The following is a 25,066-nucleotide window of genomic DNA, read 5'->3' on the forward strand; positions in this document are numbered from 1 at the left end:
ACCCGCGGCTCTCCAGGACACAAGCGACTTGGGGCTGCGGAGCCCCTCCCAGGCTGCCCCAGGCTGGGCAGGCTCACCGTGAAGGTACTGGGGTACCCCCCGACGTAGAAGACGAAGTCGTCTGGCCGCATGTTGAGCAGCCCCTCTGCCCCAGGGGCCACCGTGTCACCCTTGGTTTCCTGGATCATCTGTCTCTCCACTGTGACGGACATGTGGCCAAACTGGAGAGTCCTAAGGGCAGAGGCGAGGGGTGGCGGGTGCGCACGGAGAGGCGAGGGGTGGCGGGTGCGCACGGAGAGGCGAGGGGTGGCGGGTGCGCACGGAGAGGCGAGGGGTGGCGGGTGCGCACGGAGAGGTGAGGGGTGGTGGGTGCGCACGGAGAGGCAAGAGATGGCGAATGGGCACGGGCCCTGCAGTTGGAGGCATCCAGCCTCTCTCCTGGGCCTCCCACCTGTCCAGGCTGACAGCTGCGAACTGCTCCCCAATGTCCTCATCGATGCTTAGGACTGCAGGGCCCGCCTCGCCCAGCCGATACACCCAGTGCACCTTCTTGTCACGCAGAGACACACCCATGTAGTCCCCAGTGGCCTGCGGCAGTGACAGACACACAGTCGGGATGGGGACCAGGGACCAGGCACCACTCATTTCCAAACAGAGGCTGAGCTCGGGCCCCATCCACCCAGCCAGCCCGGTACCTGGCGGCTGCCCATGTACATCACAAAGCAATCCTCGGTACCCTGCCCAGGCTCAGGCTCTGGGCCCTGCAGGTAGAACTTGAGGGCAGTGTAGGCAGCAAGGTCGGCAAGATCCCGTGGGGTGCGCAGCTGCACCCCTGAGTGCCCGTTGAACTTCATGGGCACCTTGACCTGCGGGGCACGGTCCATCAGCGTCCACCACCACCGTCCCTGATGTCCACCTTCCCCTGGGACTCTCACCCACCTTGCTGGCAGCCCCCCGGGCCTGGGCAATGAGCTTTCGCACGCGGCCAATGCTAGTGGACAGGGCCAGGCTGGCGTTGTGTGCCCCACGGTTCTCCAGGATGCTCAGCTTGGCCAGCAGCTGGGGCAGCGTCTTCTCCAGGGTGGACACTGCAGAGAGGGAGGCCTGAGATCTTTGCCCCCCACCCTGCCCCGCCTCCATCAGGGGCACCGCGAGGGCCACGCCCGAACCTGAGCGGCCTGCGTCGAGCACCGCCTGGCCCAGGTCCTGGCCCCGCAGGCCCTCGTATTGGCCCTGCCACCGCTCCACACTCTCCTGCATGGTCTGCAGCTGGGACTGCACACGGGCGGCGGTGTCCTGGGCTTCAGCAGCCACAGCCTTGGCGTGTGCGATCTTCTTGCTTGTCTCGTCTGTGGTGGGCAGAGGACACGCTCAGCAGGGGCCAGCAGGGACCATTCTGGCTTCATGTCCCCAAGTCTTTCTGTCGGGCCAGCAACAGGGACATCCAGTCCCCTATGGATCGTGTGAGACCCTCACACCCCGCCGCTCAGTGCATTCCAAACCCATCCTAAATGCCTCCACCAGATGCCCCCTCCATGCCAGGACAGGCACCCAGCCTCTCAGGCCACAGCTGGTCTCTGGACATGTGCCCCGTGTCACCTCCCACCACCTGGCCCCCACCATCTCTCCTGGGCTTGCTGGGAACAGTCTGCAGCCACAGGGGTCCCTCAGAAACTGGGTGAGGCCACATCATCCTCTGCTCCAAGCCTCTCAGGGTGGGAGCCCTGGTCCTCACCGCCCGAGGTCTCGCCAGCCCCTTGGTTCCAGCCATGCTGACCGCTGTGCCCTCCTGGGTGCCCTTCCTGCAGGGTGTACCCCAATGCCCCCACAGGCCTACAGCCCTCCCACCTATACCTCCATTTCTACCCAAAGCACTTCCAAGCCTGCCAGGCTCCCGACGGCTGGCGCTGTCTGCAGCCCTGGCACCTCCCTGGCAGGCTTTCTGTGTCTGGCCCCAGCTGCCCACTGTGGGGGTCTCTTCAGCAGCACAGTGAGCGCTCACCAACCACGTGGCCAGTGCCACTGTCACAGAGCCTCGTGGTCAGCCGGCTGCGAGAGCCGGGCCCAGGCTCCGCATACCTGTGGCCATGGCAAGCATGGCCTGCGCCGCCTGGATGTGCGCCTCCAGCTGGTCTTTCTTGGCCCGGACATCTCGGAGCTGGGTCCCGGCACCCTGGAGGGCAGCCCACACTGCGGGGGAGGCAGCTTCAGCTCCCAGGCAGCTTCACCCCCAGTATACAATTGTAGCCCACCTCCACCCTTCTGACCCCAGGAAGACCAAGGCTGACACACAGGCAGACAAATGGACAGGGGCACTCAGACATGGAGTCCCTTGGCCTGTGGGGAGGTGTTGAGTCTCGGCGCGGCCTCTGTTCCCTGAAGGCCTCTGGTCCCACTGCAGGCATAGCTGTCTCCATTGTACAGATGAAACAATAGAGGCTCAGAAGAGACAGCCCTCTGGTCCTAGCAGCTCACACCTTTCTCATTGCGCAGCTTGGCACGTGTGTGGCCCTCGGGTCAGCAGAGCAGAGGCCATGTACCTCTTGCCCTGTGCCCTGTGCCTCAGCTGGTGCCTCAGTGGCAGCCGGTGCCTTGCAGGAGGCTGCTCCTCCCTGGGCTCCCCTGCAGGGCTCCCCGGGGCTGACACACAAGCAGCTGAGGAGCCACCTCCAAAGCTCTCCCACCCCAAACCATGCTGCGGCAACCCACAAACCCCACGCGCGCATGTGGCCAGGGGCTGAGGGTCCCTGGGAGCTCGGATGCCCAGCAGGCCCAAGGGCCCCCATCAGAGCCCAGCACTCACCGAGGCCCAGCCTCCGCTGTTCCTGGAGCATGGCCTCCTCTAGTGCACTGCTGTTCGCCAGGAGCTGCTGGGCTCGGTCCACCAGGCCCTGCCGCACCACCGTCTGTGGATGCCAGGACAGACTGTGGCTCAGACGTGCAGACCAGGGCTGCGGGAGGTGCAGGCAGTGGGGGCGCTCCTGCTGGGGCTGAGGAGAAGTGAGGGGCCTCACCGCCCACGTGTGGTCCGCCTCCTGCAGGGCCTGGCCAGCGGCGTCCTCGGCAGCCTCCACGGCCTGTAGGATGCGGCTGTAGGCGCTGGAGGCCTCGATAGCCCTCTGGGTGAGGCGATCCTGGTTGACGTCCAGGATGATGCTGCAGCGAAAGGGAGGGTCGAAGGAGCGGGTAAGCACAGACACCCTTGGCCTGGCTCTCCAGCCTCCTGCAGTCACGATCAGCCGTGCCCGCGCCTGCCCGCCAAGTCCCGCCTCCAGGTCTTTGCCCGTGCCTGTCGCCTGCTGGGTGTACTGCTCCTGCCTGCTCCTGTAACTCTGGGCCCCAGCTTGCCCTGGAGCTGAGGAAGGCCTGGCTTCTTTGAGGACAATGGCCCCAGCCCCTAGAAGCCTTCCCAGACCAGCTGGCCCTCCCAAGGCCCTGGCTGCATCCCCAGGGTGGGCCCAGGGCCCCTCCTCTCCTGGCCACGCACCTGGACAGATTGAGCGCCAGCTGGCCCAGCTGCTGTGCGTGGGCCTCGGCGGCCTCCACTAGACGCAGCTTGCTGCCCGCCGGGGAGAAGGTCTGCATCCTCCGCAGCAGTGGGGTCCGAGCCCCGTCCAGGCTGGCGGCGAGGCGCTCCAGCTCCTGGAATTTGAGTGGACTTAGCAGCCCCTCATCCTGCTCACAGCCACCTGATCCACGACCCTGAGGGTGGGCTCTGCACGCAAGTGTGCACACAAAGCTGCCCATGGGCCTGGGAGGGAGTTGGCCGTGGATGGGGTGGTGACAGAGGCCCAGGGCTGCACTCACCCCCTTGGCCTGGTCCAGGCTGTGCAGCAATTGGAAGACGCTGGCCAGGGTGTCGCTAGCCGCATGCAGAGTGGCCTGCAGAGTGGCATTGTCCTGGGACAGCTCCTGCTTCCTTTGCTGAAGGCAATGCAGGGGAGTTGGGGACAGTGAGGGATAAGAAAAGAATAAAGGATGTGATGGGGTGGACAGCGGTGCAGGAAAGGGAGAAGAAAAGAGAGTGAGTATGGGGAGCGAGGAGGGGAGGGATAGGATGTGTAAGTATGAGGGAAGGAGGAGGAGGGAGGGGAAGGGGGAGAGGGGGAAGGGGGAGAGGGGAAGGGGGAGAGGGAAAAGGGGGGAAGGGGGGGAGAGGGAAAAGGGGGGAAGGGGGGGAGAGGGAAAAGGGGGGAAGGGGGGGAGAGGGAAAAGGGGGGAAGGGGGGGAGAGGGAAAAAGGAGGAAGGAGGGGGAGAGGGAAAAGGGAAGGAGGGGGAGAGGGAAAAGGGGGGAAGGAGGGGGAGAGGGAAAAGGGGGGAAGGAGGGGGAGGGAAAAGGGGGGAAGGAGGGGGAGGGAAAAGGGGGGAAGGAGGGGGAGGGAAAAGGGGGGAAGGAGGGAAAAGGGGGGAAGGAGGGAAAAGGGGGGAAGGAGGGAAAGGAGGGGGGAAGGAGGGAAAGGAAGGGGGGAAGGAGGGAAAGGAAGGGGGGAAGGGGGAAAGGGGAAAAGAGAGGGGAGGGGAAGTGGGAAAAGAGGGGGGAGGGGGAGAGGGACGGGGAGAAGAGGGAGAAAGGATGCAAGGGGTGGGGAGAGATGGGGAAATGAGAGGAGGGGAAGGGGGAGGAGAGAAGGGGGGTGGGGGGAGGGATGAGGAGTGGAGAGGGACAAGGAAGGGGAGGGGGGGAGGGAGAGGACAGAGGAGGAGGGAGGAGGAGGAGGGAGGAGGAGGGGGAAGAGGAGGGAGGAGGAGGAGGAGGGGGAGAAGGAGGGAGGAGGAGGAGGAGGAGGAGGAGGAGGGGGAGGAGGGAGGAGGAGGAGGAGGGGGGAGGAGGACGGGGGAAGAGGAGGGAGGGGGAGGAGGGGGGAGGATGGAGGAGGACGGGGGGAGGAGGGGGGAGGAGGAGGGGGGAAGGAGGAGAGGGGAGGGGGAGGGGGGAGAAGGAAAGGGAAGAGGAGGAAAGTGGGGAAGGGGGAGGAGGAAAGGGGGAAGGGGGAGGAGGTGAGAGGGAGGGGAGGAGGGGGAAAGGGGGGAGGAAGAGGAAAGGGGGGAGGGGGAGGAGGAGGGGAGGAGAATGGGGAGGGGGAAGAGGAGGGGAGAAGGGGGAGGAGGGGGAGAAGGTGGAGGGGGAGGAGGGGGAGAAGGTGGAGGGGGAGGAGGAGGGGAGGAGGAGGGGAGGAGGAGGGGAAGAGGAGAGGAGGAGGGGAAGAGGAGGGGAAGAGGAGGGGAGGAGGAGGGGAGGAGGAGGGGAAGGGAGGGGGAGGGGAAGGGAGGGGGAGAGGAGGGGGAGGGGAAGGGAGGGGGAGAGGAGGGGGAGCGGAAGGGAGGGGGAGAGGAGGGGGAGGGGAAGGGAGGGGGAGAGGAGGGGGAGCGGAGGGGAGGGGGAGAGGAGGGGGCGGGGGGAGCAGGGGGAGGAGGGAGCAGGGGCAGGAGGGGGAGCAAGGGGAGGAGGGAGTGGGGGAGCAGGGGGAGGAGGGGGTGGGGGGAGCAGGGGGAGGAGGGGGTGGGGGAGCGGGGGGAGGAGGGGGTGGGGGGAGCGGGGGGAGGAGGGGGTGGGGGGAGCGGGGGGAGGAGGGGGTGGGGGGAGCGGGGGGAGGAGGGGGTGGGGGGAGCGGGGGGAGGAGGGGGTGGGGGGAGCGGGGGGAGGAGGGGGTGGGGGGAGCGGGGGGAGGAGGGGGTGGGGGGAGCGGGGGGAGGAGGGGGTGGGGGGAGCGGGGGGAGGAGGAGGGGTGGGGGGAGCAGGGGGAGGGGGAGCAGGGGAGGGGGGAGCTGGGGGGAGGGGGAGGAGGGGGAGGGGGAGCGGGGGGGAGTGGGGGGGAGGAGGGGGAGGGGGAGCGGGGGGGAGGAGGGGGAGCGGGGGGGAGGGGGGGAGCGGGGGGGAGGAGAGGGAGCGGGGGGGAGGAGAGGGAGCGGGGGGGAGGGGGGAAGCGGGGGGAGGAGGGGAGCGGGGGGGAGGAGGGGGAGCAGGGGGGGAGGAGGGGGAGCGGGGGGAGGAGGGGGAGGGGGAGGGGGGAGGGGGGAGGGGGGAGAGCGGGAGCAGGGGGGAGGAGGGGGGAGGGGGAGCGGGGGGGAGGAGGAGGGGGAGCGGGAGCAGGGGGAGGAGGGGGGAGGGGGAGGGGGGAGCAGGGGGAGGAGGGGGGAGGGGGAGGGGGGAGCAGGGGGAGGAGGAGGGGGAGGGGGGAGGGGGGAGCAGGGGGAGGAGGAGGGGGAGGGGGGAGCAGGGGGAGGAGGAGGGGGAGAGGGAGCAGGGGGAGGAGGAGGGGGAGGGGGAGCAGGGGGAGGAGGGGGGGAGGGGATGAGCGGGAGAGGAGAGGGATTGCAGGGAGGAGGCGGAAGAGGAGCAGGAGGAAGAACAAGTCCAGGGTCCTCACCAGGGCTTCCTCCAGGCGCTCCTGGTTGCGGCTGTTGAGCTCCTGGGCCTCCCGCGTGGCGTCCACTGCCCGGTTTAAAGCCTCTCGCAGGTCCATGAGGCCGGCCTCCTGCTGGGCCAGCTGATCGCGGGTGTGTGTGGCTAGTGCCTGGTTCTCCTCCCAGAGGCTGCTCAGCTGCTCCTGCACTCGGGCCAGCACTAGCCGAGACCAGGGTGAGGGTGGTCACTCTGGAAGCCAGGCCCCTTCGTGACCCCTGGTCTCTACTTGGTGCCTGCCACACCCATCTGCCCCGTGATGACCACCTGATGCCAGTCCTTGCTGACCTCCCCCTTGAAGCTCCCAGGTCCCTGCCTCTCCCCACCCCACCTGCCAGGGACAACACCACTCACATCTCTGTGCGGCAGCCAACTCAGCCTCAGCTGCTGCCCGCGGGGCCCCCAGGTCCCGGGCCCGCATCTCCCAGAGCAGCCGCTCCACCTCGGCCAGTGTCCGGAGCAGCTGCTCAGCTGACGGAGCCGAGGCATTGGCCAGCCCCAGGTGGCCCGTCTCGGACATGAGCTCTGTGGGGCAGGGGTTCATCAGAGCCTGGGGCCGCCCGTACTAGTGCACCTCTGCCTGCTGGCTTCCAAGCCCAAGACCCCAGCCCTGCCATCCTTGGCAGGCCAGCGGCCAGGAACCTGAGTGCACCTGGGTGGCCCCTAGAGCACCTGGGCCAAAGGCCATGGCTGCCTCACCTGCCCAGCCCTCACCTCCTGCAGTGCCTCCAACACCCTGACACCAGTCTGCTCAGCCAGCTTCCGAGCCTTCTCATCCTGCCCCTCTCCGCCTGGCCCACCCTGCTCCCTGGCCAGCTCTCTCTGAAACGGCACCCCCTGCCAACCCTCAGGCTGGGCCAGCAGGTCCTGTTAGGCAGGCAGGGGAGCCAAGTCTCTCCTGAGTTTTGTGTCTCAGTGTGCACTACGGGATATCTGTGAGCGTGAACATCTAACCGGCACGTCTCCCGGGAAGGCCGTTGAGGGGTCTGATGTCTCCCGGGGCCACCTGTCTGGCCACACGGCTGTGTCGCCAACCTCCTGACCCTACCCTACTGTTCACACCAGAGGCGTCGTCTCCCATCTAAGCAGACAGACCCTGCCTGTTCTTCCAGGCCAAGCTCGGCCAGGCACCCCTGCCCCTACCCCAGGCAGCCCTCCTGGCTCTGAGCCCTGAGTCTGGCTGGGCTGGCCCCTACCGCTCAGGGTGCGGTCCACGGCACGGATGGCCTCCAACACCGTCTTCGCACGGCCCAGTGTGGCCTCGGTGCCGGCCAGCAATTGGCTCGCCTGGTCTCGGGTCCCCACGGCCTGTGGAGGCAGAGCCCACTAGCCCACGCTGCTGGTAGGCGAGGGTTGGGGTGGCAAGGGAGGGCCTGGGGTCTGGGGGAGCGCCGAGGGTCCCAGGGAAGAGGGGCCCCTTATCTATTTAACTCTTTTATCTGATGACTTGTTATTTATCACTTGTTACTCACCTAAAATAATTGGTTATTACTTGCCATTTGTTATTTCCTGTCAATTTAATGAAATAGTTACTCATTAAGACATTTGAGGCCGGCCACGGTGGCTTACGTCTGTAATCCCAACAGTTTGGGAGGCTGAGATGGGCAGATCACCTGAGGTCAAGAGTTCGAGACCAGCCTCACCAACATGGAGAAACCCCATCTGTACTAAAAATACAAAATCAGCTGGGCGTGGTGGCGCGTGCCTGTAATCCCAGCTATTCAGGAGGCTGAGGCAGGAGAATCACTTCAACCCGGGGGACAGAGATTATGGTAAGCCGAGATTGGGCCATTGCACTCCAGCCTGGGCAACAAGAGCAGAACTCTGTCTCAAAAAAAAACAACAAAAAAAAACCCAAACATTTGAGTGATATTATACACTGTAAACAAATGTATTAGGTAGTTTAGATAGTAATTCAGTGACTTGGTCAACCCCTAAGACTCTCGAGTTCCTGTCCCCTGCACTGACACATATATGAGGCATGAAGTAACATCTGCTGAATGAGGACAAGCGAACCGAACCGCGGGGAACACAGGTGAAAGCCTCCCAGGGCCCTGGGGGGTCTTGGGGCTCCTGCCTGGCCGCCCAGCCGCCGTGCATCCTGCCCGAGGCTTGTGCTCTGCTGCTCCAGCACCTCCAGCTGCTGTGCTGTCTCATGGCGGGGGCCCAGGGGGCTCCGAAGCTGGCTCTGTGGGGAGCGGAAGGTGAGGGCCTGCACTGGTCCGGGTTGGGGAGGGAAGGCCGGACGCTCAGTACCTGCAGGTCAGCGATGGAGGCATTCAGCCTGTGCAGACGGGCCCAGGCCACGGAGCTGGCATTGATGCCACGCAGTTGCTCACGAATGGCGGGGAGGAGGGCGCCGGCCCGTTCCAGGTCATCCAGAAGCAGGACCACACAGTGGTCACACACTGCAGGCGATGTAGGGTCACAGGTCAGTGTCATGGGGTCAGGCCCGGGGAGAATGATCAGCTGGGGCCCTGGGGTCATCAGGGTGGGGAGACCTCAGCCAGAGGTCATGAGGTCAGCTTAGGGACACAGGACCTGTGGGGAAGTCCCAGGGTTCCGGCAGTCATGGGGTCAGGTTGGAGTCAGATGGGACTGAAGGGCATGGGGTCACCCAGGGAGAAGGTAGGGCCAGCACAAGGGGTTGGGGCCGGCAGCAGGCTCATGGGGGAAGCCGGAGGAATGGGGTCAGGGTGGGGTCATGAGATCAACATGGGGTTGGCACAGGAGACTGGGCTGGGATGAAAATGACAAGGTTAGTGGAGGTCAAAGGACAGCATGGGGCTCCCAGGATCAACTGAAAGATCATTACAGGAGTTAGGTCGGCAGGGAACTGAGTGGGTACCAGGAATCCAGCAAAAGGAAGGGGAGACTATACAGTGGGGTGGGGGGTGAAGCAGTGGGGCCAGTGGAGGGGCGGGGCCAGTGGAGGGGCGGGGCCAGTGGAGGGGTGGGGCCAGTGGAGGGGGTGGGGCCAATGGAGGGGGTGGGGCCGGTAGAGGCAGGATCAGTGAAGGGGTGGCGCCAGTGGAGGAAGAGGGGGTCAGGGAAGGTGTCGGGCCAGTGAAGGTGTGGGGCCAGTGGAGGAGGTGCAGCCAGTGGAGGGGCAGGGCCAGTGGGGGTGGGCTCAGAGGAGGGGTGGGCTCAGAGGAGGGGTGGGCTCAGAGGACGGGCAGGGCCAGTGGAGGGGTGGGGCCAGTGGGGGAGGCAGGGCCAGCAGATGGGGTGGGGCCAAGGCACACAGGAAAGCTAGGGACAGTAGAGGGGTGCAGCCAGCATTGGAGCTGCAGCGCTCCTCAGCGTGGTTGGAGTTGGAGTTGGAGTTGGACAGGCACGGGTCTCTTGGGAAATGGAAGGCAGCTGGGACCACACTGGGAGGTCGAAGTTAACACAGGGGTCACCAGGCTGTGTGGGACTTGGATTCCCACTCCACCTAGGTGTGGGGAAGTGGGGTATTGAGGACGCACCTTCACAGTGGATGCTGTGGCCCACAGTCCCGCCGGGAATGGGCACCTGATGCTGCTGGCTGCAGGTGTCGCAGCGCTCCCCGCTGAGCCCCGGGGGGCAGGTGCAGTGGCCCGTGTGAGGGTCACAGCGGCCCCCAGGGCACTGGCAGCCTGTGGCGGGGGGCTTGGGTGAGCATGGCCGGCCTGGGACCTTGGAGTCTACCCCACTCAGAAGTCCCCATCCGCCCTCCTGGGACTGGCCAGCACTCACGCCTGCAGCCCTGCTCAGGGAGTCCCCAGTAGCCAGGGGCACACTCGCGGCACTGGGGTCCCATGGTCCCTGGTCGGCAGTGGCACTGTCCGCTCTGGGGGTGGCACTCGGAGCCCTCGGCGGCCGGTCCACAAGCACACGGGCGGCAGCCCCCGCAGCCGTCGAAACCAAAATGTCCCTCCTGTGGCACAGGCTGTGGTCACTGCCCTGCCCAGCCCTGAAGACTGTCCCAGACCAACCTGGAAGCCAGGGGTCCTGCCCATCTGGCCTCACCCCCTGAGGCTCTGCCCATCAAACACCGCCCCTCAGCCCCACTTATCACTCTCCCCAGGCCCCATCTCTAGTCCCTAGGCCCCACCCACCCAGCCCTGCTTACCCCACAGCCCTACCTGACAATGGTCACAGCGCTGCCCAGTCACACCTGCCTTGCACAGGCAGTGCCCGCTGTGGGGGTCGCAGGCCTCTGTCCCACATGGGGCACAGTTGCATCCTGCAGAAGGGGTCCGTGACTGCAGCCCTGGGCCCTCTCACCCCCCAGGGAGCCCCTAGGCACCCTCCTAAACCCTCACTTCGCTGCCTCCTGCTGTGTCTCCTCCAGGCCGCCCGGACCACCCGGCTACCCACTCCCGTCCCAGCCTGGCCCCACTCCCCAGCTGCCTCCGCTGGGCCTGAGGGACCTGCAGACTCCCTGCCATGGTCTGCCCTGCTCTGATGGCTGGTGTCCGCTGCCAGTGGCGGGGCATTGGTGGTGGTGTCTAACCATGAGGGGGGCCTGATTGTAGCGGAAGAGGGGATGTGATCGTGAAGTGGGGGGGGGGCGCTGGTCATGGGTTTGGGGGGAGGGTCTGATGGTGAAGGTGGGGGCCTGATCGTAGGGGGGGTAAGGCCTAATCATAAGTAGGGGAGGGGGGATGTGATCCTGGTATGGGGAGGGTCTGATTGTGGTAGGGAGAAAGGGTGTGATGGTCGGGGGAAGGCCTGATGGTGAAGGGGCCTGATCGTTGGGGCGGGAGGACCTGATCATAGCAGGGGAGAAAGGGTTGACCATGAGCCCAGAAGGCTGGCTCCATCTTGTTCTGGCTGGGCCCCAGCATCAGGCACACAGCCTACTTATGGGGTACGCCCAGCAGGCCTCCCTCCTCCCTGCGCAACCCTCCCCAGGGCACATCCCTCCCAGCCCGACGCCTACGGGTGCAGTTGCCGGGCAGCAGGGCATTGCCGTAGAAGCCGGGGGCACAGATTTCGCAGCGAGGCCCGGTGGTGTGGCGCAGGCAGCCACGGCAGGCACCCGTCAGGGGGTCGCAGTCGCTGAAGAGCAAGTTAGGGTCACCGTTGCCGCTGCAGTCGCAAGGCTGGCAGGAGCTGCCCAGCACCAGTGGGTTCCCGAAGAATCCGGGCGCACACCTGGGAGCAGGGCGGGGAGGGGCTGTCAGTGGCCCGTGGCGCCCACCCTCGCATATCCTGGGGTCAGCACTCAGGCCCTGCCCCGCTGCCTTGGCCCTAGCTCACCGCTCACAGGAGGCACCTGCATAACCAGGTTTGCAGAGGCACTGGGTGCGGCCGCCTCGCAGGACACAGCCCTCGGCGAAGCTGCAAAGACCAGCAGCGTCAGTCACTAGGCCCCTGGCAGTGCCCGGGCCCGGGCAAGCACACTGTGCTCAGGCTGGAACTCACGCCAGGCATCGGGGGTCCAGACCTCACGGACACCCCCAGCTGGCCAGGCCTCTGCAGAGGGCAGTGGGAACCCACCCTGCTGCTGGGTGAAGGGAGCCTGGCACCATCAGGGCCTCGTCCCGGGAGGAGGCTGGCTTACTTGTTGGAAGGCACGGAGAGGGGACAGGGGCAGCTGACACAGGGGGCGCTGGGGTCCTCCCCGCTGCTCACGAAGCCAGCCTGGCAGCGCTCACAGTGGGCCCCTTCGGTGTTGTGCTGGCAGTCCTGGGGCAGAGTGGACAGTCAGCGCTATGGTGGACACCCACATCCTACTGCCGAGTCTGTGTAGCTCCCACCACCGCTGCCTCAGACTCTGTGCCCAAGGCCAGATGGTCCCCCGCTGGGCAACGCCCTTCCTTGGACCTCAGTTGACCTGCAAGTGCAGCCCCTGGTCTTCCCTGGCAAGCTTGACTGTGCCTTCAGTGAATGCTGCCCCCCTGGCCCCGCCAGCCCCTACTCACCACACAGATGCCAGAGCCAGGGAGGCAGCGGTCTGAGTGTCCATGGCACTGACAAGGGACACATCGGCCCAGGAAGAGACCTTTGACGTCCCGATAGAAGCCGGGGGCACATTCCTGAGGGCATACGGGGGCAGGTGGCATCAGCGATTGAGAGGATGAGGGGCCCCACCCTGCAAGCTCACAGGTCAGACCCTCAGGGATCCTGCAGGCACGAGGCACTGGGAACCCGTGGAGCGTGGTCACCACTGGGTCAGAGGCTGGTCAGAAACTCCTAGCCTCGGCCAGCTGGAGGTGGGCCAGCACCTGGCTGCTGTTTGAGGACACAGCTCTCAAAGCCACACGGATGTCCTGTCTCGGGAATGACCAGGCCTTGGGGCTGGTGACCACCCCCTCCACGTGGACCAGGGCCTGCTCTTTCCACTCCTTCTAGGAGGTGTTCAACCACAAACCTCATACGGAAGGAGCAAAGTTACAGCAGACAGACAGACAGATTAGCAGGACAGATTAGCAGCTGGACAGATGCACAGTGGGCGAGGGATGGGCAGAATGACAGGCAGACGCCAGGATGACAGGCAGTGAATGACAGGCAGACGCCAGGATGGTTGGTGGGGGATGTCCAGGTGACCCAGTGGTGGGGGCTGGGGTAGGTGGGAAAGGGGTATGGAGGGTGTGTGCATGGAGGGGCAGGCAGATGAGGGGCAGGCAGATGAGGGGCAGGCAGACAGGCAGCAGGGGACAGGCAGGCCTGTGAGTTGGCCAGCAGCCTGTGAAGGGCAGAGACAGGAAGAGAGGTGAGTAGGGTGACAGGAAGTGGAGGCAGCAAGGAAGGGAACACAGGGAGGTGCTAGAGGAAAGGGTGTGCACAGGTGAGCAGTCTAGTGCTGTCCTGACCTCACCTGGCATGAGTCCCCCCGGTAGCTGGCGGGGCACAGGCACAGCTCCACATTGCTGGCCAGGGCCCCCTGGCCTGCTGGGCTGGCCACCTCCAGTGCCACCCTGCGCAGGGAGACAGCCGAGGAGATCTGTGAGAAGAGGGCACGGATCTGCAGCTGCTCCAGGCTGGCCAGCACCATCATGAGCTCCTCGCGGGACACAGTGTTGCGAGTCTCCGTGTGCCGGAAGTTCCCCTGTGGGTCCAGGATGGCACCTCAGTGGGGCCACACTCAATGGGACAGAACAGGGAGCCTAGAACAGACCCCCCAACCCTGTAGGGGATGGAGGGGCACAAAGACCACGGGGAAGGAGGAGGTACACACAGGTAGAAAAACCAGTCTCCCATGTGGCCAGCCAGCACCTAGATCCCTGCCTCACACCACACACCAAACCAGCTCCAGATGCCTTAAGAATTGAAATACACAAAGAGAACAGCCAAGCTTCTAGAAGAAAATATAGGCGGGTCCTTTCTGATCAAGTGGTGACAAATAAACTTTCTTAAACAAGATGCAAAAACGCGTGCTGCCAAGGAAAAAAGGATAAATTCAAGTACATTAACTATAAGACCATTCATCAAAAGACAGCTCAGGCTGGGCGTGGTGGCTTTGGGAGGCTGAGGCGGGAGGATCACCTGAAGTCAGGAGTTCAAGACCAGCCTGGCCAACACAGCGAAACCCCATCTCTACTGAAAATACAAAATTATCCGGGTGTGGTGGCAGATGCCTATAGTCCCAGCTACTTGGGAAGCTGAGACAGAAGAATCGCTTGAACCTGGGAGGCAGAGGCTGCAGTGAGCCAAGATTGCACCACTGCACCCCAGCCTGGGCGACAGAGTGAGACTCTGTCTCAAAAAAAAAAAAAAAAAAACAACAAAGAAAAACCAGATGAGCTGTGAAAGGGGAGAAGACGGTTGTTACTCTGTTATTCTTGGTGCTTACTCTCTGTCAGACTTCAAAGAACTCTAAAAGGATGGAAAAAGATTTGCAAGTCAAAGACAAATGGGCAAAAGATGCTAACAGGCAGTGCACGGAGGAGGAAGCCAACAGCTACTGAGCAGCTGCTCACCCCTCAGGGATCAGGGACTCACAAAGCAGGTGAGAAGACAGCATGACACCCCCAGGGTGACCAGCACAGAAGATGTCTGACAACGGGTGTGTGGACCCCCCAAGCCCTGACCCCACTTCTGCTCCTGGGCTGTTTTTCCACCACGGAGAATGGGCACAGCAGTTCTGGGACCCCTTCCGGCCTTCCCAGATGAGCTGAGGTCCAGGAGGGACCTGGATGCCCAAGCCAGCTCCCCTCACCTCCACCAGTTGCAGCTGCCCACGGTGAACGTGGCCAGGCGTGGGGTACGCCGGCTCCAGGAATGTGATGCTCATCTGGTTGCCCTGGGAAGGCACATGGGTAGGTGAGGGTCGGCACGGGCCTGGACCACAGTGCCACTGGGCCACGCCCACCCAACCACCCTGCCACATCATCTCAGCTCCCTCACCTGCAGTGCCACATCCGGCCTGCTCTCCATGGGGACGAAGACATCTCCCCGCTGGGTCTCTGAGTGCAGTTCATAATGGAGGGTCCCACCGTAGGATGACACCTGGAGGCGGGACAGACAGAGGTGACCTGGCCAGACCCTGGCCCCAGGCTCAGAGCCCGTCAGCAGTGGTCTGGGCACCCCCAGCCCTGAGCTGGGCCCGGATACTTGCGCTCATTCCCTACCTGGGACAGGGCCTGGGCACCCTCACGGACCCTCATGGAGCTCCCCCTCCCTAGACAGACCCCACTCCTGGCTCCCAACCCTCTCAGGCGTCCTGGCCATCCTCAAAGTGCCTCCCCTAGACCTGATACCCTGCTTACCCGGTCCCCCAGGTAGGAGGGCGGGGCCTGCCAGTACAGCTCGGGGAAAGCCTCGGGCACAGCCTCAGGCACATGCCGCAGGTCTGCACGGAGCATCTCCGTCCCTGGCCGCCGCTCGTGGGGCACCACCTGCCGGTCAGTGCTCAGCAGCACCCAGCCCTCCATGTCCACGAACTGTGGGCACACACATGTGGGGGCACACACATGTGGGGGCACACACATGTGGGTGCACACGGGTGGACGCCCACACATCACAGGGCCCCATCTTGAGTCCAGTCCCACCTACGCCCTCCCCGAGAAGGCATTGCCCTCAGTCCTGCAGGCACACCTCCTGGCGGGTGTAGGACGAGCTCCGGCAGCGCTCCGTGGCCCCAAAGCAGAAGCAGCGGGTGCAACCTTTGGGGTTGGCAGCATCCAGGGAGAAGGTCCCAAGGCTGCACTGGTCACATCTGGGGCCCTGCACGTTCTCCTAGGGACGAGAGAACAGTGAGGGTGGTCGGCAGGTGCCAGGTGCCTGACCCCAGGTTCCTGGTACCCACTTGCCCATGGGGATGACTCTCCCAAAAGCTTCTAGGAAGCCCCAGCTGCCCAGAAAGGCTCATAAGGACACTTTCAGCTGATGAGGCTGGAGGGAGAGGCCAGATCTGGGCCCAGCCCTCACTTACCTTACAGTAGCACTGCCCTGTGAGGGGATCACACACGCCAGGCGCAGTGCCCGCCTCGTGACAGTCACAGGGGCGGCAGCGGGGGTAGCCATGGAAGCCCGGAGAGCAGGTATCACAGCGGCGCCCAGTCACGTTGGGTCTGCACCTGCGGCAGGGGCAGGAGCTGAGCCCCCTCCACCCCAGGTCACTCACACCAAAGTGAGACCTCGTAGGCACCCCCCACCCAGGCAGCATCCTCCCAGAAGCAGAGGAGAGGGCGCTGCTGCACCCAGGGAGCACGAATGGGAGCAGGGTGGGTGCCAGGACCCGCTGGCTAGAGGAAATGCTGTCCTTAAGGCCACCAGGGGCCGCGCTGATGCCGCTCTGGGCTCTCACTTGCACTGGCCGCTGTCTGTGTCACAGGTAGGGTCTGTGAGCTCCTGGACGCCGGGCCCTGAGCAGTTACACTCCTCACAGCCGACCAGGGGGTGGCAGCCAAAGGTCTGGGGCTGGCACAGCAGGCAGTCGGGCGGGACGGTGCGTGGTGGGCAGATGCACTGGCCCGTGAGCTCGTCACAGAGGCGGGCGCCGCAGTCACAGGCTGTGGGGCGGGTACAGGGTTTGCTGACCCCTCTTCCCAGTCCCACCCCTCTCAGAGGCCCCAGATGCAGCCCTAGGGGATGTGGCGGTGTGGCGGGGGCAGGGGAGACAAGAACAGGGACCCCTGCCCCGGGTGCTGAGCCTTGGACAGCTTCTGACGTGGAGGCAGCTGCTCAGAATCAACATCATCGTCAGAGACTGTGGACCACCTGCTGGTCCCTGAAACCTTCTGCACGGCCCGCAAGCTGGAGTACTGGGCCCAGGCCTGCAGACAGGGCAGCAATGCTGCCCTGCCAGGCTCTAGAACATTCTCCTGACCCTGCTTTCTGATCGACCCATCCACCTTGGGCTCTAGCACCAACCCTGCCGCTGGGCGCCCAAGGACTGGGGTACTCACGCCTGCAATTGGGGAAGCCCCAGTATCCGGTGGCACAGCGGGAGCAGTCACGACCAATGACGTGGGCACGGCAGGGACACTGGCCCCCGAAGGGCTCACACGTGGGGCCTGTAGCACCTACTTCGTGGCAGCCACATGGACGGGCTCCGTTGTTATAGAAGAGGGAGAGGGAAGCAGCAGCGTTTCGGCAGAACAGGGATGAGCTGCTGGGGCTACATGGAGGAGCAAGCAGTGAGGCCAGCTCCCCACCCAGACCCCCACCCCGGATCCCTGACCTGCCAGAGCCCTGCCCACCTGATGTGGTAGCCCTGGGCTGCGCAGTGGCTGATGAAGTCATAGGATTTGTCCAGGGGCTCCTCCCGGAGGTAGCCAAAGCTGTAGACGTTCTCAGGGACCACGAGTACATAATCCTAGGGGGTGAGGCCTGGTCACTCTCCCGTGGGCCCAGAGCCTGCAGCGGGGAAGCCCCCAGTGGCTGGCTGGGACCAGGGTCCTGCAGGCAGCTCAGAGTCCTGGCGGCAGCAGCCCAGCCCAGCCCTGGGCCCTGGCTGCTCAGGGGAGGCCACTCCAAGCCAAACAGCAGCTTTCGGGGGTGTGAGGAGGCAGCAGCATTGATGAGACCTCCTGGTGTCTCCCACATCTCCGTCTGCTGGCCACGCCTTCCTCCTCCCTCTCCTTCCTGGAGGCCCCACCTCCTCCAGGAAGGCCACCCTGACCAGCAGGGTGCAGGGTGCAGGTCCAGGGCCCCTCTGGAGCCTCACAAGGTGGATCGGGAGGTCCCCTAAGGCAGGAGCTGCTTTGCTGGGCATAAGGCCAGGCCTCAGCAGGCCCAGAACAGACCCAGCCCAAGTGTACCAGAGTGGTATGACAAGTATAAGGACAGCTGCTCCCTGAGCAGAACATCAGCTGGGACTCACCAGCCAGAGCCACCGGCCCTCGGGCACACGCACGGTCACAGTGAGCTCGCTGTGGGTCACGTCCAGCAGGGCCTGGCCCTCACACACCACCAGGGTGCGGCAGCCATAGCCATGTGGACAGAAGCTGGCGTTGGCGTGGCCTGGGCGGGGGAGAAAGGCAGGGTTAGGCCCCCATCTCCAGCACCCCCAAGACACCCAGAGGGTTGAAGATGGCAGTGTCGGGGCAGCCAAGGAGTGCCCGCTGGCCAACGGCCACAGGCATAGGACGTGCCCAAGAGGTCTGCAAGGCCGGCCTCTCATGTCACGGGAGTTCGCCGATTCATGACCTACAGGTGTCATGCAGGACACCTCTAGGTGCCGGTCAACTCCATGTGCGGGACCCCAGGCTTGGCCGAGCCAGGAACCAGACAAATACACAGGGCCACATGTGCTGCCAGCGGCATCCTGGGGCAAGCCCTCAATTCGCCACGTGCCATGGAGCACAACAGGGCTTCCCAACGCACGAGACGGAGGCGAGACCCAGCCTTCTCTGAGAACGGGGGCGGGCGGGCGGGTGGGGGCTGCGGGCTGCAAGGGCAGCTAGTTTGAGAACTGACGGCAGGACAGGGTCATGTTGCCTGTCACTCATAGCAGGTAGCACAGGCCACACTGTGGCGCCAGCGTTCCAGCCTCATCGTGTGTGGTAGCCTCTCCAGCCCCCACACCATACACTCACCCTGCCACACGCGGCCGGCGTTGATGAGGACTTCCACGGGGAAGGTGGGGTGGGCTGGCTGGTAGCCGTGCAGCAGGAAGGCGTAGCGGCCCAACATGGGCACATGGGTGGTGAAGACCACGGTGGCCTGCAGGGATAAGCCCTAGTGAGCAGGCTGAGCTGTGAGCCCCTGCTGCCCCCTGGACCGCCTGCCGTGGGTTGGGGCCCAGAGTCCTGCCCTGACACCCCCGTCCCTCTAGAGACCGTGGCCCTCACCTGGGGCTCACGCAGCAGGGTGGGCTCCGTGTCAGGGTCCACGGCGGTGGGGGGCCGAGGTTGGGGTCCGGTTGGGGACGTGGCTGGAGTGAGATCCTGTGCGTGGGTCAGCGGGAGGCCGGGCGGCAGTGGGATCACCTGGCAGTCCCTGAGGATGAGGGGCTGGGGCGGCTTTGGGAAGCGCGAGGGCAGACAGGCAGCACTGGTGAGAGCACAGTGGGTGAGTCAGAGCCGGCCCTGCCGCCGGGCCCTCGGCCGTGCCCCTCCCAGCCCCACTACCTGCCACTACCTGCCGGGGCCAAAGGCGCCGTGGCTGCTGATGCAGCGGACCCGGGGCTCCACGAACTCCGGGCTGAACTCCTCAATGGGCACCAGAGTGACCCCATGCTGCAGGCAGAAGGACGAGATGCTGCAACGCCCGTGGTGCGGGGAGGATAGGGGGTGCAGGCGGTATAATGGGGGGTGCAGGCGGTACAATGGGGGGGCCGGTCACACAGCTCAGACCCAGGAAACTGCAAACCCAGGTGTCCGACTGAGCCCTGCTCTTTGCAGGAAGCCCTTGTCCCTGCTCCGGCTGCACAAACCCAAACCCTAGACCAGCGTGTGGGCCAGTTCCTGGGCCCACAGACCTGTGCGGCTCCTCCCATAGCCCTCTTCCTCCCCTTCGCCCTCCCATCCGTCACTATTCCCCCACCCTTATCTCGAGGGCTGTTTGGTGCCACCAGGCCAAGACAGGCCCAGCTCTCCCAGGACCTGGCCCAGGCAGGCGCTCAGCAGGCACAAGCCGCAAATGGGTGCTCCCTTCCCGTGCGGCCATGTGAGGTTGGTGTCTTGGAACATGGCAACTTATCCGCAGACACAACAGTGGGAGACGTGACTGCACAGAACATGTTGTGTGGCATTTATAGAAAGTTCCAGGCCAGGTGTGGTGGCTCCTGTCTGTAATCCCAGCATTTTGGGAGGCCCAAGAGGGCGGATCACCTGAGGTCAGAAGTTTGAGAATAGCCTGGCCAACATGGTGAAACCCCGTCTCTCCTAAAAATACAAAAATTAGCCGGGCGTGGTGGTGAGTGCCTATAGTCCCAGGTACTTGGGAGACTGAGGCACAAGAATCGCTCGAACCCAGGAGGTGGAGGTTGCAGTGAGCCAAGATCTTGCCATTGCACTCCAGCCTGGGTGACAGAGACTCCATTTCAAAAGAAAAAAAGAAAAAAAGAAAGTTCCAGAACAGGCAACCAACTAATGCTGTCTGTGCCAAGAGGTGGCTGCCCTGGGTCCTGGGAACTATGACTGCAGGTGCTTTCCTGAGCACATGGAACAGCTCGGGGGTACGTCAAAAGGGACTGAATCCACAAAACGCTTGCAGGAGGGGTTCCAGAAGAAAGATGCTGGGCATGAGCAAGTGTGGCCGCCTTGGGGACCTGGGACCCCAACTGTCCTCTCCCCTCTCATGCATGTTTCAAATCTTCTGAAAGAAGCTGACCCCTTGGGGTGGGGACCTGAGGGGTCCTTACCAGGAAGAAGCGTGCCTGCTCAGCTGTGAGCCTCACGCTGGCCTCTGAGTCCAGGTGGAAGACAGCCAGGCGGTCATGGGTATCCCGGGCGGTGCCCCGGCACAGGGTGCTGTGGGGGGAGGGTGGTCAGCAGGCGGGGCAGCCCCGGGCGTGCCCTTACTCCAGCCCCACCGGCTCCCACTCACCTGTACAGGCAGGGGTGCAGGGAGAGCAGCCCCTGCTGGGGGGCCCGCTGTGGGGTGTGCACGGCCATGCCCACCTCCTGGCGGGCATCCTCATTGGCGTACTCCACCACTAGGGCGTAGCGGCCCGGCTGCGGCACTGCCACTTGAAGCTGGACGTCCACCTGCAGGAAGGCAGGGTGACGGGAGGGCCGCCACCCCTCGCCCTTTACACCTCCCTCCCCTCCCACTCCAGTACCTCCCTGACCCCAGGGCCTGCCCCTCAGCCGAGTCCCACCCTGGCCCGGACAGCTCCAGGCAAGTGGTGGGGGCTGAGCTGTATGCGGAGGCCACAGCCGATCCCAGGTACAGACAGGCACCGAGGTCACACATGCAGGAGGCAGGGGCGCCCTGCCTGGGTGCTGGGCTCCATTGCCTGAGGCAGTGCCCTGCTCCTATAACCTGTCACCGCCACAGGACCCGCAGCCCCCAGGCCAAGGTCCTGCAACACCCATTGCTCCGTGGGGTCCCAGGACACGCACATCACTGCCCGTGCAGGTGATCAGTGGCGGGTGCGATGGGCTGAGCTGTTCCGTGGGGCAGGGCCGGGGCAGGCTGTTGTCCTGGCGACACAGGGCCTCCAGCCCGGCGGCCGAGGGGAAGCCATCCAGGGGGAGGTGTGTGTAGAGGAGGCAGCTGGATGGACACAGACCATGGTCAGCCCCAGGTCTGCCCAGGTCCCCAGAGACAGCCTGAGTGGGGGAAGCCAGGCACAGTGGGGGTCCAGGCAGCCCCCACCCCGGTCCCACCACATGTGTGGCCTCACTTGTCGCCAGACTGCTGGGCAGAGGGGCGGTATGTGCAGGCCTCGGTCACCCGCAGCTGCAGGAGCGCCGCCTCGTAGTATGCGCTAGGCAGCAGAACCACGTAGTCCTGTAGGGTGGTGGAGGTGGTGGAGGTGGTGGTGGTGGTGGAGGTGGTGCTGAGAAGGGTGGGCCCCACCCCCTGACCCGGCCCCCAGCCCTCACTCTGGCCCCCGCCTCACCAGGAGCACCCCTTCAGCCTCCACAAGCAGGGCCCAGGTGCCAGGATTCAGTACAAAGGGCTCTCCGAAGCCCCTCTGGGGCACAGTGATGAAGGCAGGTTCCGTGCTGGGTGGGAAGGCCACAGGCTGGCTCTGCGCTGTGCCTGGGCGGGGGTAAGGGGTGAGACTCCTGAGCCCAGCCCTTGGGGCCACCCCAGGCTGCACCCCCTACAGGGTTGGGGATAGGCTAGTCCTACCACCCACAGGAGCCAGAGGAAGGTGGCGGGGGCTTGGGAGTGGGCTGGGCTGGTGGGGCAGGGGCTGGGTAGGGCAGGGCAGGGCAGGGCAGGGCAGGGCAGGGCGGGGCAGGGGCTGGGTAGGGCGGGGCAGGGGCTGGGCAGGGCGGGGCAGGGGCTGGGCAGGGCGGGGCAGGGGCTGGGCAGGGCGGGGAGGGGCGGGGCAGGGGCTGGGTAGGGCGGGGCGGGGCAGGGGCTGGGTAGGGCGGGGCGGGGCAGGGGCTGGGTAGGGCGGGGCGGGGCAGGGGCTGGGTAGGGCGGGGCAGGGGCTGGGTAGGGCGGGGCAGGGGCTGGGTAGGGCGGGGCGGGGCAGGGGCTGGGTAGGGCGGGGCGGGGCGGGGCAGGGGCTGGGTAGGGCGGGGCGGGGCAGGGGCTGGGTAGGGCGGGGCGGGGCAGGGGCTGGGCAGGGCGGGGCGGGGCAGGGGCTGGGCAGGGCGGGGTGGGGCAGGGGCTGGGCAGGGCGGGGCGGGGCAGGGGCTGGGCAGGGCGGGGCGGGGCAGGGGCTGGGCAGGGCGGGGCAGGGGCTGGGCAGGGCGGGGCAGGGGCTGGGCTGGGCGGGGCAGGGCTTGGGAGTGGGCTGGGCTGGTGGGGCAGGGGCTGGGTAGGGCAGGGCGGGGCAGGGGCTGGTTAGGGCAGGGCAGGGCAGGGCAGGGGCTGGGTAGGGCGGGGCAGGGGCTGGGTAGGGCAGGGCAGGGCAGGGCAGGGGCTGGGTAGGGCGGGGCAGGGGCTGGGTAGGGCAGGGCAGGGCAGGGCAGGGCGGGGCAGGGGCTGTGGCCCAGGGACCCCACTCACAGTTGGCGCAGGCAGCCGACCTGCCCTCCTCTCGCACAGAGACCCGCCCGCTCACACTCATGGCCCCCCGGTTGACGTATCGGAAGACAAGCCAGAAAAGGTCGGGGGAGGTCAGGTTCAGCCTGGCCACGATCCTGGGCTGGATGGGCGTGGAGCGTTGGGTCACTCTCCCCGACCACTGCCAGCCTGAGGCCCGGGCCTTCAAGGGGCCTGCCCACCCCTCCCTGCCAACCACGCCTGGCTCCACTTCTAGGCTGAGCCTGGGAGGGGGAGCACAGCACCCACCTGGACAGGTGCCATCTGCGCATAGCCCCTCCAGCTGAAGTTCTCGAACTCGAGGGGGTTGAAGCCAAAGCGCACGGCGTGACCCTCAGGTGTGGCGGCCTCCTCCAGTTCCAGGCGCAGGTGGTGCAGGTCTGGGAGGTAGTGGTCCCTCGCAGGCCTGGCCACAGCAGGGGCTGGTCAGGTGCAGCCTGGCCATCCTACCTGGCCCTGCACAGCGGCCCCGGATCTCCAGGGAGGGTGAGGCCTCACTTGGGCCCACGGTGAGGGACACGGAGAGGCCCGGAGGACAAGCTGCTTGCCCCGCTCCCCGCCACCCAGTGGGGAAGGGGTACCCACTTGCTGCAGGTGGGGCCTTGGGTGTTGGGGCGGCACCGGCAGGCGCCCGTCCTCGGTTCACAGCTCTGGCCCAGCGCACCGCCAATGTCACACTGGCAGCCTGCCGCGAGAAGGTGGGACATCAGAGGCTGCCTGGCCCCCACCAGCCTCAGAGGCCCCTCACAGCCAGACTGAGAAGCCTGCCTGGGGCTCTCTGGACGATGGAGAGTCAGGGGTCAGGGGTCAGGGGTCAGGGGTCAGGGCTCAGTGCTCAGGGCGAGGGCGAGGGCGAGGGCGGGGGAGCTGGGGTCTGTTAGTGCCATCTGCCTGGGTGCAGGACAGGGGAGAGGAAGCCATGCATCTGGGTGGGAGCTGCGCCCCCTCTCCCGCACCGTAGCACAGGCTGGCACCAAGGGGCAGCCATCCATCACCCAGGCCTCATGCTGCCCAGGCTGCACTTGTCCCTCTGGGCCTTGGGTTCCCCAGCATAAACTGAGGGGAGGCAGGGCCGTGGTCTGGGATGAGCGAGTGGGCACTCACTGCGGCAGCCGAAATAGTCAGCCTGATCCAGTCCAAAGAAACCATCCTTGCAGGATGCGCAGGCCTGGCCACACACGTGGGGCTTGCAGAAGCACTGGCCGGTGCCCTGGGGGCCAAGGGAGGAGGTGAAGTGGGGCACGGGAGGGTCCCAACCCGTGTGCCCCCAAATCCCCCACACCTTGGTCCTCAGACTCACCGGCTGGCACTGAGCAACTCCACCCAGCGTGCCCCTGGGGTCGCAGCTGCAGCCTGGGGAGAGCAGAGCAGGACTCAGATGCTTGGTGGGGCAGGAGAGCCTGGCTCCAGCCCCCTGAGGAACCCCCACATACTAACACCCCCTCCAGGGCACATTCACGGGCTCCAGCCCCCCCAGGAACCCCTGCACCCCGACACGCCCTCCAGGATACACTCACGGGTACAGTTCCCCAAGGAACCCCTATACCCCAACACTCCCTCCAGAACACACTACAGGCTCCAGCCCCCCCAAGGAAATCCCATACCCCAACACTCCCTCTAGAGCACACTCACAGACTCCAGCCCCCCAGGAACCCCTGTACCCCAACACTCCTTCCAGGATACCCTCATGGGTACAATCCCCTGAGGAACCCCACACCCCAACATTCCCTCCAGGGCACACTCACGGTTGCAGCCCCCCCGAGGAACCCCCACACACTAACACCCCCTCCAGAGCACACTCACAGGCTCCAGCACCCTGAGGAAACCCCATACCCCAACACTCTCTCCAGGGCACACTCATGGACTCCAGTCCCACGCAGGAACTGCCTGCACCCCAACATTCCCTCCAGGACACACTCATGGACTCCAGTCCCCCCCAGGAACCCCCGTACCCCAACATTCCCTCCAGGACACACTCATGGGTGCAATCCCCTGAGGAACCCCACACCCCAACACTCCCTCCAGGGCACACGCACAGGTGCAGCCCCTCCGAGGAACCCCTGTACCCCAATACTCCCTTTAGGGCCTTTAGGGCACACTCACAGGCTCTAGCCCCCCAAGGAACCCCCATACCCCCAATACTCCCTCAGGGCACACTCGCAGCCCCCCCGAGGAACCCCACACCCCAACATTCCCTTCAGGCCACACTCATGGGTACAATCCCGAGGAACCCCATATCCCACCACTCCCTCCAGGGCATACTCACGGGCTCCAGCCCCTCCAGGAACCCTGCACCCCAACACTCCCTCCAGGATACACTTGGCGGATACAGTTCCCCAAGGAACCCCTGTACCCCAATACTCCCTCCAGGGCACACTCACGGGTACAGCCCTCGGGGTTGCTGGGGCTCAGTCCCCAGAACCCAGGTTTGCAGCGGTCGCAGCTCGGCCCCTCCACGTGAGCCCGGCACATACAGGGAACCTGTGCCTGGGAAAGGACAAGACTGCAGGTCGGAGCGGCGCCGTGCTCTCCCAACCCACAAACCTCAGCCATAGAGCCCTGAAAAGGGGTAGTGAGGGGTGAGGGCTGAGGGCCCTCACCTGTGACTCACAGGAGTCACCTACAGTGGG

At 65.2% G+C, this 25,066-nt stretch overlaps 1 protein-coding gene across 3 annotated transcripts in view; it reads right to left on the reverse strand.

Annotated features, from left to right (window-relative positions):
• The window catches only part of LAMA5 (laminin subunit alpha 5), a 62,985-nt gene that overhangs the window by 4,461 nt on the left and 33,458 nt on the right, over nt 1-25,066 (reverse strand). For all 3 annotated transcript variants that reach the window (XM_054541930.2, XM_054541929.2, XM_054541928.2), the window contains 46 exons: nt 24,818-24,923; nt 23,737-23,789; nt 23,541-23,646; nt 23,022-23,121; nt 22,686-22,842; nt 22,401-22,539; nt 21,334-21,476; nt 21,115-21,221; nt 20,831-20,984; nt 20,313-20,473; nt 20,128-20,236; nt 18,903-19,000; nt 18,614-18,815; nt 18,359-18,485; nt 17,644-17,783; nt 17,021-17,136; nt 16,727-16,938; nt 16,126-16,330; nt 15,751-15,895; nt 15,414-15,554; nt 15,086-15,259; nt 14,724-14,825; nt 14,536-14,619; nt 13,195-13,425; nt 12,299-12,412; nt 11,938-12,062; nt 11,634-11,714; nt 11,314-11,528; nt 10,514-10,614; nt 10,125-10,305; nt 9,875-10,024; nt 8,661-8,812; nt 8,482-8,592; nt 7,601-7,712; nt 6,759-6,929; nt 6,370-6,566; nt 3,808-3,924; nt 3,488-3,642; nt 3,015-3,156; nt 2,804-2,906; nt 2,080-2,190; nt 1,170-1,349; nt 940-1,088; nt 696-866; nt 452-588; nt 78-231 (listed from right to left, as the gene is read on the reverse strand). In XM_054541930.2, the coding sequence (XP_054397905.1) occupies nt 78-231; nt 452-588; nt 696-866; nt 940-1,088; nt 1,170-1,349; nt 2,080-2,190; nt 2,804-2,906; nt 3,015-3,156; nt 3,488-3,642; nt 3,808-3,924; nt 6,370-6,566; nt 6,759-6,929; nt 7,601-7,712; nt 8,482-8,592; nt 8,661-8,812; nt 9,875-10,024; nt 10,125-10,305; nt 10,514-10,614; nt 11,314-11,528; nt 11,634-11,714; nt 11,938-12,062; nt 12,299-12,412; nt 13,195-13,425; nt 14,536-14,619; nt 14,724-14,825; nt 15,086-15,259; nt 15,414-15,554; nt 15,751-15,895; nt 16,126-16,330; nt 16,727-16,938; nt 17,021-17,136; nt 17,644-17,783; nt 18,359-18,485; nt 18,614-18,815; nt 18,903-19,000; nt 20,128-20,236; nt 20,313-20,473; nt 20,831-20,984; nt 21,115-21,221; nt 21,334-21,476; nt 22,401-22,539; nt 22,686-22,842; nt 23,022-23,121; nt 23,541-23,646; nt 23,737-23,789; nt 24,818-24,923 (6,441 nt within the window). The remainder of the gene's footprint in view (nt 1-77; nt 232-451; nt 589-695; nt 867-939; nt 1,089-1,169; nt 1,350-2,079; nt 2,191-2,803; nt 2,907-3,014; nt 3,157-3,487; nt 3,643-3,807; nt 3,925-6,369; nt 6,567-6,758; nt 6,930-7,600; nt 7,713-8,481; nt 8,593-8,660; nt 8,813-9,874; nt 10,025-10,124; nt 10,306-10,513; nt 10,615-11,313; nt 11,529-11,633; nt 11,715-11,937; nt 12,063-12,298; nt 12,413-13,194; nt 13,426-14,535; nt 14,620-14,723; nt 14,826-15,085; nt 15,260-15,413; nt 15,555-15,750; nt 15,896-16,125; nt 16,331-16,726; nt 16,939-17,020; nt 17,137-17,643; nt 17,784-18,358; nt 18,486-18,613; nt 18,816-18,902; nt 19,001-20,127; nt 20,237-20,312; nt 20,474-20,830; nt 20,985-21,114; nt 21,222-21,333; nt 21,477-22,400; nt 22,540-22,685; nt 22,843-23,021; nt 23,122-23,540; nt 23,647-23,736; nt 23,790-24,817; nt 24,924-25,066) is intronic.

This window comes from Pongo abelii, chromosome 21 (assembly GCF_028885655.2).
Source record: "Pongo abelii isolate AG06213 chromosome 21, NHGRI_mPonAbe1-v2.0_pri, whole genome shotgun sequence".
Taxonomy (NCBI): domain Eukaryota; kingdom Metazoa; phylum Chordata; class Mammalia; order Primates; family Hominidae; genus Pongo; species Pongo abelii.